At 36.5% G+C, this 15,300-nt stretch overlaps 1 protein-coding gene across 2 annotated transcripts in view; it reads right to left on the bottom strand.

The window, feature by feature from the left end:
* Positions 1–15,300, bottom strand: part of LRCH2 (leucine rich repeats and calponin homology domain containing 2) — a 98,378-nt gene that overhangs the window by 65,350 nt on the left and 17,728 nt on the right. For both annotated transcript variants that reach the window (XM_060086622.1, XM_060086623.1), the window contains exon 2: positions 577–721. In XM_060086622.1, the coding sequence (XP_059942605.1) occupies positions 577–721 (145 nt within the window). The remainder of the gene's footprint in view (positions 1–576; positions 722–15,300) is intronic.

Here is a 15,300-nt window from a genome sequence, read left to right as displayed (position 1 = left end):
AAGATGTGATGAGGTAATATGGGTAAAGTATTTGTAACACTGCTTGGCACACAGTAAGCACTTATTATTAACATCAATTACCCGCTTCCTAACCTTCCAATACTCCCATGCCAATCTATCCATCTTTGAAGTAGCAACCAGAAGTCACGAGAGTGAAAAATATAAATCAAGAACTGTTTCTTTATAATGTTCCACTTTAACTGAGGATGCATATAAATAAATCTGTGTTGTGGTGCTATGGTTTCAGTAAAATATTTCTGATCTAAAGCCTTGCTACTCAAAGTGATCTAAGAACCAGCAGGCATGGGCATTACCAGGGAGCTGTTAGAAATGCTGGCCCCACTGCAGACCTATGGAATCAGAATCTGCATCTGATTGCTGGGCACAGTAAAGTTTGAGAAGCACTGCTGTCAAGAACAAGACCAAAAGCCTATCATGTGGATATATAAAAAATACAAATAAGATACTCCTGAGATATAGGCTACATAGCCAAACCAAATACATTCCTTTTCAACTAAAAAGAATCAGAACTGTAATAAAAAACAAAATCTACCCCCCCCAAAATTGTTTCCTTACCTAATATTAAGGTATGTTAACATCTGTAGGTTTTTAATGGCTTCAGGAATGGTTTTGATGCAATTATGATATAAATTTAACGTTTCAAGAGGTGCAAATAACCAGACATCAGAAGGAATTTCTGTAAAACGATTTCTTGAAAGATCTGAAAAATAAAAGTAATGTTTGAGTGTCAAACATACACCTGTATTTACGGAATTAACAGAACGATTTTCACACTTGCTGAATCACTTAGAATCCAAGCAACTATTTTAAATATTGACCTCATGGAAAGTCTGTTCATTAACAAACCGTACTTTATATACTTCACTGTCTTTAAACACTATCTTTTAAAGTATCAGTGAGGAATTCTCTCTGATATTTAAAAACATGAAAAAAACCTCCCCTGATCCCACATCAGCCTCCATCCACCTCTGCCTCCTTTACAGCCAAACTTACATAAATCTACAACATAACTGTCTTACTTACCATGGACTTGTCAACCCACTCTAATTTGCTTTCTATTCATTCTCATGCCCACCAAGGTCACCAACAGCCTCCATTATCAACCACCAGTCAACCATCTGGAAATATTTCTCTTCCCTTGGCTTGGAAGACTACATTTCTGGATCATTTCCTATTATCTCCCTGGCTACTTCTTAGTCTCTTGCTAGATTCTTCTCTACCCGTACTGTGAATGTTAGTGTTCCTAAGGGCTGTGACATAAGGTACTCTTTCCTTAAGATATATACTCTATCAGGTGATTTTATCCAAAACCGGGGTTACTATTCATATACTGACAAATTTCAAATTAAATATATGTTTGAACACCTATGTCCTAATCTTTAGGACTTCCTCTGGATATCTCTCAGGTACCTCAAACTCTCCAAGTGTAAAATCAGAACTGAAGATCTTCTTCCACATATCTGTTTCTCTCATCTCTCACCAACATCCTGCTCACGAGCTGCTCAAACCAGAAACTTGTTGGCCCTTGATTCCTTCCTCTCCTAAATTATTCCAGGTACACACAAATATACTTCTATTCATTTAAGTTTTCATAAAAATAAAATCATGGAATTATTATAACTATTATACCTCTATTGACAGTTTATTTGTTAAATGAAATTTTGAAAAATATTTAGGATATCATGTGGCAGGTTGAAAAAAAATACCCTAAAAGTTTTGGTTTCTCAACCAAAGTACTATTCACCTTTTGGGCTGTATAACTATTTGTTGTGTGAGGCTATCCTGGGCATGGTAGGATATTTAGCAGTGTCCCTGACAACTACCTACTAGATGCTAGTAACACCCTCTAGTCATGAAAGCCAAAAAATGTCCCCTGGAGTACAAACCCTCCTACCCCTGTTGAGAACCACTGCCTGAACAACTATCAAATTAGCTATCTTACAGTAGGAATATACTTTGCTTACACAACTTCATTATACTTATTTGGTTAAAAACATAAGACTATCATTCACCTCTGTCAAGAAGAACATCTATAGTTTATTTTAGCCCACTGTACCTCACTTAGCATCTGGTATGCCCTCATAAGAACAGCTTCCTACCAACACTCAACTTCCTCACTCTGAGGGACGAGACCTACGTATTTAGCAGTATAATAAATTCCCTATTCAGAATATTAATATACATTATTAATGTTTTTATGTATGTGTGCATACACACACTCACCTAATGCAAAATTTCATAATTGGCTAAAGAAAACTTTAGTTATGATTATATAATATAAAGATTAATTTGGATTCTTCTTCCTCCCACCATAAGATTCCGAATAACTAAATAAAAGGATAGACAGAATTATTAGAAACAAATTCTGAACTTTCATTTTCCTGGCTCACCTCCTCTGAGCACCCAAGCATCGTGCAGTTCTATTTAGGGGGAAAAATTAAGTCTTTTTTTTTTTTTTTTAGTTGAGAATGTTTCTTTTACATTTGACTTTTACCTCTTATTCTTGTAACTTCAGAATCCTGGGAGCTGGGCTTCCCTGGTGGTGCAGTGGTTAAGAATCCGCCTGCCAATGCAGGGGACACAGGTTCGAGGCCTGGTCCGGGAAGATCCCACATGCTGCGGAGCAACTAAGCCCGTGTGCCACAACTACTGAGCCTGCGCTCTAGAGCCCGCAAGCCACAACTACTGAGCCCACGCCCCACAACTACTGAAGCCCGCGCACCTAGAGCCCGTGCTCCACAATGAGAGAAATCACTGCAATAAGCCTGTGCACTGCAACAAAGAGTAGCACCCACTCACCACAACAAGAGAAAGCCCATGTGTAGCAATGAAGACCAAACACAGCCAAAAAAAGAATCCTGGGAGTTGGGAGTTGAAAATTACTGATTACAGTGAATTTGAAACACTAAAAACAAAATTATGCCCAGTTTGTTATTCTGTATATCTAGTAAGTACTCTTAAATAATACACTGGTCCTAGAAACAGATGATGGTAGCTTGCATTGAGACTGCAAGAATAGGGATAAAAAAAAGTAGATAGAATTTGAAATATATTTGATATTAGTACTTCCAAGAATTGGGCAAGTGATTGTTTATGTGGGATAAATAAGAGGTAGTAATCGAGGATGGCACCCAGAATTCTGGCCTAGGCAACTAAATGATGCTACTTAATAGAAGAGTGAGAAGTGGAACAGGATTTTTGTTCTTGTTTTTGCTGGTAGGGTTTTGTTTTGTTTTTTGAAACAGAGGTTAGAATCAAGGGTTCAATTTTATATTTGTACAAACTGAGATAACTGAAAGATATCCCACAGGGGACTGTGAAATGGACAGATAATCAGATCATTCTGGATCTCAGACGTGAGGTCTGGGATGGATATATTAAACTGAAAGTTGTGGGAATATGGTTAGTACTCTAAAATCATAGAAATGGAAGACATCACCTAAAATCAGAGTACTGAGTCAGAAAGAAAGTTCAAGACTGGGCCATCCAGAAGACCAAGATTTACAAGCTGAGCAGAAAAAAAACAACAAGCAGAGAAGACTGAAAATAATAATCAAGAGAAAAAAACAAAAACCACAATAAAGAGAGTGTTCAAAGAAGTATCCAGAGAAAAAGCCAAAATATCAGTATTAATAATTTAAATAATATCAGGATATTATTTTAATAATTTATATATTATTATATGATGCTTCATGTTCTTTCCCCTCCAAAAACAAGACTATTTAGTTAAATTACAACATAGCTACAATCCTGAAGCCTGTGGAACAAAAACCACATTCACAGAAAGATAGACAAGATGAAAAGGCAGAGGGCTATGTACCAGATGAAGGAACAAGATAAAATCCCAGGAAAACAACTAAATGAAGCAGAGATAGGCAACCTTCCAGAAAAAGAATTCAGAATAATGATAGTGAAGATGAGCCAGGACCTCGGAAAAAGAATGAAGGCAAAGATCAAGAAGATGCAAGAAATGTTTAACAAAGACCTACAAGAATTAAAGAACAAACAAACAGAGATGAACAATAAAATAACTGAAATGAAAAATACACTAGAAGGAATCAATAGCAGAATAACTGAGGCAGAAGAACGGATAAGTGACCTAGAAGACACAATGGTGGAATTCACTGCTGTGGAATAGAATAAAGAAAAAAGAATGAAAAGAAATGAAGACAGCCTAAGAGACCTCTGGGACAACATTAAACGCAGCAACATTTGCACTACAGGGGTCCCAGAAGGAGAAGAGAGAGAGAAAGCACCCAAGAAAATATTTGAAGAGATTATAGTTGACAACTTCCCTAACATGGGAAAGGAAATAGCCACCCAATTCCAGGAAGTGCAGAGAGACCCGTACAGGATAAACCCAAGGAGAAACACACCGAGACACACAGTAATCAAATTGGCAAAAATTAAAGACAAAGAAAAATTATTGAAAGCAGCAAGGGAAAAATGACAAATAACATACAAGGGAACTCCCATAAGGTTAACAGCTGATTTCTCAGCAGAAACTCTACAAGCCAAAAGGGAGTGGCATAATATACTTAAAGTGATGAAAGGGAAGAGCCTATAACCAAGATTACTCTACCAGGCAAGGATCTCATTCAGATTCGATAGAGAAATCAAAAGCTTTACAGATAAGCAAAAGCTAAGAGAATTCAACACCACCAAACCAGCTCTACAACAAATGCTAAAGGAACTTCTCTAAGTGGGAAACACAAGAGAAGAAAGGGACCTACAGAAACAAACCCAAAACAATTAAGAAAATGGTAATAGGAACATACATATGGATAATTACCTTAAACGTGAATGGATTAAGTGCTCCAACCAAAACACACAGGCTTGCTGAATGGATACAAAAAAAGACCCATATATATGCTGCCTACAAGAGACCCACTTCAGACATAAGGACACATACAGAGTGAAAGTGAGGGGAATGGAAAAAGATATTCCATGCAAATGGAAATCAAAACAAAGCTGGAGTAGCAATACTCATATCAGATAAAATACTTAAAAATAAAGAATGTTACAAGAGACAAGGAAGGACACTATATAACAATCAAAGGATCAATCCAAGATGGAAATATAACAATTATAAATATATAGGCACCCAACATAGGAGCATCTCAATACATAAGGCAACTGCTAACAGCTATAAAAGAGGAAATCGACAGTAACACAACAATAGTGGGGGACTTTAACACCTCACTTACACCAAAGGACAGATCATCCAAACAGAAAATTAATAAGGAAACACAAGCTTTAAATGACACAATAGACCAGACAGATTTAATTAATATTTATAGGACATTCCATCCAAAAACAGCAGATTACACTTTCTTCTGAAGTGCACACGGAACATTCTCCAGGATAGATCACATCTTGGGTCACAAATGAAGCCTCAGTAAATTTAAGAAAATTTAAATCATATCAAGCATCTTTTCTGACCACAGTGTTATGAGATTAGAAATCAGTTACAGGGAAAAAAACGTAAAAAACACGAACACATGCAGGCTAAACAATACATTACTAAATAACCAAGAGATCACTGAAGAAATCAAAGAGGAAATCAAAGAATATCTAGAGACAAATGACAATGAAAACACGACGATCCAAAACCTATGGGATGCAGCAAAAGCAGTTCTAAGAGGGAAGTTTATAGCAATACAATCCTACCTCAAGAAACAAGAAAAATCTCAAATAAACAATCTAACCTTACATCTAAAGGAACTAGAGAAAGAAAAACAAACAAAACCCAAAGTTAGTAGAAGGAAAGAAATCATAAAGATCAGAGCAGAAATAAATGAAATAGAAACAAAGAAAACAATAGCAAAGATCAATAAAACTAAAAGTTGGTCCATTGAGAAGATAAACAAAATTGATAAATCATTAGCCAGACTCATCAAGAAAAAGGAGAGGATGCAAATCAATAAAAGTAGAGCTGAAAAAGGAGAAGTTACAACAGACAATGCAGAAATACAAAGCATCCTAAGAGACTACTACAAGCAACTCCATGCCAATAAAATGGACAACCTGGAAGAAATGGACAAATTCTTAGAAAGGTATAGCCTTCCCAGACTGAACCAGGAAGAAACAGAAAATATGAACAGACCAATCACAAGTAATGAAATTGAAACTGTGGTTAAAAATCTTCCAACAAACAAAAGTCCAGGACCAGATGGCATCACAGGTGAATTCTATCCAACATTTAGAGAAGAGCTAACACCCATCCTTCTCAAACTCTTCCAAAAAACTGCAGAGGAAGGAACACTCCCAAACTCATTTTACAAGGCCACCATCACCCTGATACCAAAACCAGACAAAGATACTACAAAAAAAGAAAATTATAGACCAGTACCACTCATTAATATAGATGCAAAAATCCCCTATAAAATACTAGCAAACAGAATCCAACAGCACATTAACAGGATCATACACCATGATCAAGTGGGATTTATCCCAGGGATGCAAGGATTCTTCAATATACGCAAATCAATCAATGTGATACACCATATTAACAAATTGAAGAAGAAAAACCATATGACCATCTCAATAGATGCAGAAAAGGCTTTTGAAAAAATTCAACACCCATTTATGATAAAAACTCTTCAGAAAGTAGGCACAGAGGGAACCTACCTCAACATAATAAAGGCCATATACGACAAACCCACAGCAAACATCATTCTCAATGGTGAAAAACTGAAAGCATACTAAGATCAGGAACAAGGCAAGGATGCCCGCTCTCACCACTGTTATTCAACATAGTTTTGGAAGTCCTAGCCAAGGCAATCAGAGAAGAAAAAGAAATAAAAGGAATACAAATTGGAAAAGAAGAAGTAGAACTGTCACTGTTTGCAGATGACATGATACTATACATAGGGAATCCTAAAGATGTCCCCAGAACACTACTAGAGCTAACCAATGAATTTGGTAAAGTTGCAGGATACAAAATTAATGCACAGAAATCTCTTGCAGTCCTGTACACTAATGATGAAAAATCTGAAACAGAAATTAAGGAAACAGTCCCATTTACCACTGCAACAAAAACAATAAAATACCTAGGAATAAACCTACCTAGGGAGACAAAAGATCTGTATGCAGAAAACTATAAGACACTGATGAAAGAAATTAAAGATGATACAAACAAATGGACAGATATACCATGTTCTTGGATTGGAAGAATCAATATTGTAAAAATGACTATACTACCTAAAGCAATCTACAGATTCAATGCAATTCCTATCAAATTACCAATAGCATTTTTTATAGAACTAGAACAAAAAAATCTTAAAATCTGTATGGAGACAGAAAAGACCCCGAATAGCCAAAGCAGTCTTGAGGCAAAAAAACGGAGCTGGAGGAATCAGGCTCCCTGACATCAGACTACACTACAAAGCTATAGTAATCAAGATAATATGGTACTGGCACAAAAACAGAAACATAGATCAATGGAACAGGATAGAAAGCCCAGAGATAAACCCACGCACCTATGGTCAACTAATCTATGACAAAGGAGGCAAGGATATGCAATGGAGAAAAGACAGTCTCTTCAATAAGTGGTGCTGGGAAAACTGGACAGCTACATGTAAAAGAATGAAAATAGAACACTCCCTAACACCATACACAAAAATAAACTCAAAATGGATTAGAGACCTAAATGTAAGACCGGACACTATAAAACTCTTAGAGGAAAACATAGGAAGAACACTTTTTGACATAAATCACAGCAAGACCTTTTTTGATCCACCTCGTAGAGTAATGGAAATAAAAACAAAAATAAACACATGGGACCTAATGAAACTTCAAAGCTTTTGCAGAGCAAAGGAAACTACAAACCAGACAAAAAGACAACCCTCAGAATGGGAGAAAATATTTGCAAACGAATCAACGGACAAAGGATTAATCTCCAAAATATATAAACAGCACATGCAGCTCGGTATTAAAAAAACAAACAACCCAATCCAAAAATGGGCAGAAGACCTAAATAGACATTTCTCCAAAGAAGACATACAGATGGCCAAGAAGCACATGAAAAGCTGCTCAACATAACTAATCATTAGAGAAATGCAAATCAAAACTACAATGAGATATCACCTCACACCAGTTAGAATGGGTATCATCAGAAAATCTACAAACAACAAATGCTAGAGAGGGTGTGGAGAAAAGGGAACCCTCTTGCACTGTTGGTGGGAATGTAAATTGATACAGCCACTATGGAGAACAGTATGGAGGTTCCTTAAAAAACTAAAAATAGAATTATCATATGACCCAGCAATCCCACTACTGGGCATATACCCAGGGAAAACCATAATTCAAAAAGACACGTGCACCCCAATATTCATTGCATCACACTATTTACAATAGCCAGGACATGGAAGCAATCTAAATGCTCATCGACAGACGAATGGATAAAGAAGATGTGGTACATATATACAATGGAATATTACTCAGCCATAAAAAGGATAGAAATTGGGTCATTTGTAGAGACGTGGATGAATCTGGAGACTATCATACAGAGCGAAGTAAGTCAGAAACAGAAAAACAAGTATCATATATTAACGCATATATGTGGAACCTAGAAAATGGTACAGATGAACCGGTTTGCAAGCCAGAAATAGAGACACAGATGTAGAGAACAAATGTATGGACACTAAGGGGGGCAAGTGGCGGGGGGTGGTGTGGGGTGGTGTGATGAATTGGGAGATTGGGATTGACATGTATACACTGATGTGTATAAAATAGATAACTAATAAGAACCTACTGCATAAAAAATTTTAAAAAATAATAATATTATGAGTTCCCTTAGGGAATTTAATTAAATTCATAAACTATTTTCTGAATGAGTTAATATATTTATTTAGTAAATACCACTTAAAATTACAGTTTATTATCTAATTTAATTGAGTAAAGCATAATAAAGTTAAAATTAAAACTGAAGCCATTACAAAGCCTCTAATTAAGGAAATCTTGTTCTAAGCTTTTTTAGGTTTTAAATATGTATAAACATCTTTTCCAAGAATTGGTTAAACAGAAAAAGAGTGCCAAAAGAAAAATACAACCATAGAGGCAAAGATAGGCAATAACACAAAACTGTATTTTAATTTCTTGATCTCACACTAACAGCATCTCATATTTTCCTTCAAAAAAGTGAAAATTAACTTTTACATAGATATAATGGATAAAATTTAAACTCTGATTTAAATTTTTTTATCTTCTGATGTACAATTAAACCATAAGGAAGTTTTTATAACATTAAAAATCATTTAATGAACACGTGCACTGGGGCAACTAGAATAACATGACTAAAAAAGAACATATTCATACTCAAGAAGTATATGCAAAATTGGTATTTTATTTAATATGGTTCCATCTAAAGATGGGAAACAAACTTAATTTACTCCTTATGGGGAGATTCATTTCACAACAGCTTTAAAGTCTGCCTTCTTAGGGGACAAGTAGGACTTGGGAAAAGACAATTAAAAAGATGTTTCACCTTTCCCACACACAAAAAAAAGGAAATTAAAATTTGCTCCTGGGCTTCCCTGGTGGCGCAGTGGTTGAGAGTCCGCCTGCCGATGCAGGGGACACGGGTTCGTGCCCCGGTCTGGGAGGAACCCACATGCCGTGGAGCGGCTGGGCCCGTGAGCCATGGCCGCTGGGCCTGTGCGTCCGGAGCCTGTGCTCTGCAACGGGAGAGGCCACAGCAGTGAGAAGCCCGCGTACCGCAAAAAAAAAAAAAAAAAAAAAAAAAAAAAAAATTTGCTCATTATCTTCCTGCAGTAAGCTGAATGGTGGCCCTCAAAGATATCAGGTCCTAATTCCTGGAACCTGTGAATGTTGGCTTATAGGGTAAAAATTTTTGCAGATATAATTAAGTACCCTGCAATGGAGATTATCCTGCATCACCCAGCTGGGCCCTAAATGCCATCACATGTATCTCTATAGGAGGAAGACAGAGGGAAATGAGACAGACACATTGAGGAAAAGGCCATGTGAAGATGGAGGCAGACATTGGAGTGATATGGCTTAGGACTGCCAGCAGTCACCAGAAGCTGGAAGAGGGAAGGAATGGATCCTCTGCTAGAGCCTCCAGAGGATTTACAGTCCTGCTGAAACCTTGATTTTAGCTTCAAAAGACTTATTTTGGACTTCTGGTCTCAAGAACTATAAGAGAATAAATTTCTGTTGTTTTAAACCACCAAGTTTGTAGTCACTAGTTACAGCAGCCACAGAAAATAAACAGATTTCTCAAAAATCAGAATTAATGAGAGAATGCCTGCAAAAAAATATTTAATTAAATAGTTGTACATTTTTTTTCTTAAACAGTAAGGTGGGGCTTCCCTAGTGGCGCAGTGGTTGAGAATCTGCCTGCTAATGCAGGGGACACGGGTTCGAGCCCTGCTCTGGGAGGATCCCACATGCCGTGGAGCAACTAGGCCCGTGAGCCACAACTACTGAGCCTGCGCGTCTGGAGCCTGTGCTCCGCAACAAGAGAGGCCGCGATAGTGAGAGGCCCGCGCACCGCGATGAAGAGTGGCCCCCGCTTGCCACAACTAGAGAAAGCCCTCGCACAGAAACGAAGACCCAACACAGCAAAAATAAATAAATTAATTAATAAACTCCTACCCCCAACATCTAAATAAATTTTAAAAAAAGAAAACCCAGCTCTTAAAATTATATTAAAAAAACCAGTAAGGTGATATCTCAGTATCCTTGAGGATAAGTGCCTTTATAACCACTGAACTATTTTTCTTTTGTCTTGGTTTTTATTATAAAATCATATCAAGCAGTATTGGCAATAACTCAACAGTAGACAGACTGCTGTGTACTGTTTCCTGCCTCCTTCAAATTGCTCCTTGTAAAACTGCTGGGAGCCTGTTAGACGTTAATAGATCATTTAAAATAATCTGATCTAAATTATGTTCTGTATCACTCTTGAGCTTCAGAGGTCAAAGAAGCTAGAGAAGGGAAGAGAGGAGTCAGATGGAATGGAAATCTGTTTGCTGCCTCCCAAGCTGCAGCCACAAGAGCCACAGACGGGTCCATCTGTCACCCAGTGCATTTCTTGGCCCACTGGCTAGCATTTCTGCCAAGATATAGAAAATGACTTTCAGAAAGTATACTATTATACTGTACTAATTATAGTTTTATTTTACTCAGTGTTCAAAAGGCTGTATGACTTTTGTCACACATTGTTAAAATGAACTAAGATACATGAGTCTTCTCTGGGTGATAATTAATAATATAGATTGCTATAGTCCCTCTCATTTTAAAAAAATGCCAGATTATGTTTGAAAATCTGTCACATTTTCACCTATGGAAAAACTTCTAACAATGATGTGTGTTTTAGAAAACACTCATCATTAACAGAGATAGAGAATTTTCTGCTTAAAGAAACATGACAGTTAAGTAGAGAAATAATTTGAAGTCAGAACTTTAAATTCACATCAACAATAACCTAAGTGGAACTGAAGCAACTGTCTCACGTGTGTGCATGTGCGCGCACACACGCGCCCTCCACATATGCTAGGTCAGAAGGCTATGGGCTTTGCATAATCATTTCTAATCCTCATAACAACCTTAACAGGTAGCCACTATTCCTCATTATACATATGAATCAAAGACATATTGAATGGCATGACTAATGTTAAAAAACTAGTAATAACTGACAGCAGAGGGGTTCCAAACTCAGATATGACTTCAAAGTCCATGTTCTATGTGTGCTTTTCCACTCCCCTAACACACTATCGTGACTTCCTGTCCCAGATTTCAAATATTCTGGTCCACTGGAACCACAAAGCAGGGTCAGAGAAATTCTAAATCTCTTAACTACATTCATATCCTAGATTTCTTCTTGCAATAAGAAGCAGAACATATACCTTCTTACTTCAAGTCCCAATTTTTAGTTAAGAAAATAATGAACACCATTATAAAGCTCTCAGCTGTTCCCAATTTACCATTTCAGGACTGTTTAGTCTGAGCCGAAACATAGCTTTCTTGGCTCCTTAAAGAATGGACTTTTATTAATTTTTCAATATTTTAACCAACTCAATAAACAAAGATTAAAGAAAATTAAAAAGTAAAGGAGTTTCTTCAAAAGATTTGTAACATTTTATAGGCTGAGTACCTGTCAAGAACTCTAAAGGATCTGAGACTTTAGCCTACTTGTCAGCCAACAAGCTAGCCTACCACAGTTGAATGGAGGCTGGCAGAAGGCATGAGACTCCTGTGTGTCAGAGGACTTTATTACTCACAGCACAGCAGGTGGAATGAGCAGCAAGTCTGTATCAGTTCCTCTTGCCCCCCAAATCTCACAGGGGCAACATATATGGGTATAGATGGATACCTGCACATACAATACATCACATTAAAGGAGAGGAAGTCTAAGCTGAGGGAACCCAAATCTTTTATAATAGACAGTACACATGCCTGCACTTTGTTCAAAGGGAGACATTATTTTACTGGATAATAAGCATGATTGTCCTTTCTTCCAAAAGATAGTCCTGAACAAAGGGCAGTTAGTGCCTCACTCCCAAGATATGCAGAAACATGAGACCCATGGAAAATTATCTCCCAAGGTGTACATTCCTTATTGACCAAGGATCAGAAGTTGCAGCCTCACCACAGAAAATACACAAGGTAAAATAATTAAATATCATAAGCATCAAATTCTCTGTGGTTCTGCCCTTAGAGTCTGGGACAGAGGCAGGCAAATCCTGATTCTCACATTCCAAGTCTCATTCTTATTTCCCAGGCAGCATTCTGACTTGACTCATAGGCTGTGCCGCTCATTCAAAATTCCATTAAGCACCATCAATTAGGTACTACGTGTTAGGGTAGCTTAAAAGCCAGTCAGACACCAAGTCTAAGCAATCCCAATTATTGTTCCACCCTAGCACCAAATATTATCAGCTCAGATAATAACACTTCAGTGAAAGGAACTATGCAAAAAAAAAAAAAAAATCACCCCCACTTAGTTCAACTAAAAGTGTGATTTTTTACAAAGCTGTTGTGATGGGACCAATACTTCATAATCCTTGGGGTGTATCTCACAGTTTACAGAAGTCCTACAGACTGAAAAATGAGGTATAACTGTTATTTAGTAGATGAGCACTAGACTGTATCTGAACTATATTCTAATTCTACTGATGATTACCTATAAAAGATTGCCAAAATCACTTAATTACTACTCCTCATTATCTCAGAGCTACTGAAAATGAGTAAACATTCTGTAACAACCTAAAATCCTTAGAGGAAGTAAGCAAAAGAAACGACAGGAAAATTATCAATTTGTACCTAATGATATATAATGTTCATAAAGATATAAAATAAAATGATGGAAATTGACAATTATATTCAGTTCTTATTACATGGAAAATATATGCTAGAATTATGTCTTTAGGAGAGTGCATAAAATCAACTAACTAAAATACTTATTTCCTAACATGAAAATGAAAAAAATTTTCTGTGCTTTTCAGTAATTGATATTACTCGAATGTGAGCAGTTACAGCACATAAAATCTGATTAATACACTCTCAAATACTAACGCTTCCTTATCTACTTTTCCATCTAAAGGAAGTGTTAGGACTAGAAACAAAAGCAACAAGAAAACAGGAGGCACCACAGCTGTCTGTCAATGCACGAATGGAGAGTGTCTTTGAAGTATTAGACTCTGATGTTGGAACCTGATGGGAAATGACAACCCCATGGCTCTGGCATCTGCTTTCAACAGATGCCCTCAGCAAAGACAGGTGATTTCTTGATTCAGTATTCCCTATAAGGGTATTGTGCTGTCATTCAGGAAAAGATAATGAAAAGTCAGTCTATAACATTAAAGCCTTGTTGAATGAGTAAAATGTACAGCTCAAGAATTTCTAAGCTACTCCATGACGTTAAAATATCAACCATAAGTACAGTGGAGAGGAAAAAAAGTATGAAGTAGATATTAGAAAAAGTGAAGAAAAAAATGCTTTAAAGCCAACAGTAATGAGAAACAATAACAAGCAGACCTTAGTGACCTGCAGCAACCAATAATGGAAGGCTCCTTTTGAGCACAGGCACTTTGAGAAGCAAGGCGGCAAACAAAAACAGATGCTGCAAGGAGAAACCACAGCTGCTAACCAGAGGGTAGATTATGCATGCTCAGTGAGAAAAGGACTGTGAGTCATACAACTATTAAGCCACGTGGAAGGACAAGACTTAATTTTTTTAAAGGGGGAGGGGCAGCTCTATGCACAGTTGTCTGTAGGAAATTCTACAAAGTGTTTCAGTTTCACCAAGAAATAATGCAGTATAATGACATTCAAACATCAAAGTGATATTTGAGAATGACACTATACTTCAACCCCTATAAAATTTATTAGACTATAAATTTGGCATTTTGAATTCATGTAGTATTATTAAGTGGTTCTTGAAAAACTTTTATTTTCAAAAGACAAATGTTAGAGCCTCATCACATAACTTTCACTAAAATATATTCCAGATGGAAGAAAAAGATAAACATGAAAAATGAGTCATAAAAAACTAGCAAAACATTCTAGTGAATAGTCACTCAATTCTAGAATGAGGGATGGACTTTCAAAGCATCAAATAAAGAAATAATTCACAAATGAAAAGATTTCTAGATTTAGCTACCTAAAAAGGAAAACTGCAGTCTATCAAAAAGCAAAATGATAACAACAACTGATAAAGCCTGGCCCAAGGACATAAACAGATTCAAAAAAGAAAATTATCAATGACCAAGATGTATATGAAAATATATTCAACCTCACTGTTAATCAAAAGAAATGTAAAGAATAAGACACTGTAATTCACCCATCAAATTTAAAAGTTTTCAAAGATATTACTCAATGTTGGCAAGGCTAGTTTGAATTGGGCACTTCCCCATATACCACTGATGGAAATTCAAAATGAGGTAACCTGTCTAGAAGGAAATTTGGCAATATGAATCAAGAGCCTTAAAAATGTTCATACCCATTGATCCAAGAATTCAATCTCTAGCAATTCTTAAAACCAAATAAAGATGCTTAAAAAATGATGTACATTTCAGTTATTTAATAGAGTAGAAAATTAGAAACAACTTCAATGTCCAACAATAGGTAAAGGCTAAATAAAATACAGTATACCCTCGAAGTGAAATATCCCGCAACCTTTAAAAATGATATTATAGACTTGATTCCTTAATATGGAAATAAGAATGCTCAGAGGGTAAAAACTAGAACACTCAAAATATTAAACTATATACACAGTATGAGCCAATTGTTTCCTTTTAAAATGTACATTTT

Source organism: Mesoplodon densirostris, chromosome X (genome assembly GCF_025265405.1).
Source record: "Mesoplodon densirostris isolate mMesDen1 chromosome X, mMesDen1 primary haplotype, whole genome shotgun sequence".
NCBI lineage: Eukaryota > Metazoa > Chordata > Mammalia > Artiodactyla > Ziphiidae > Mesoplodon > Mesoplodon densirostris.
The sequence above is the reverse complement of the archived record's forward strand: the minus strand, read 5'-3'. Positions and strand labels throughout refer to the sequence as shown.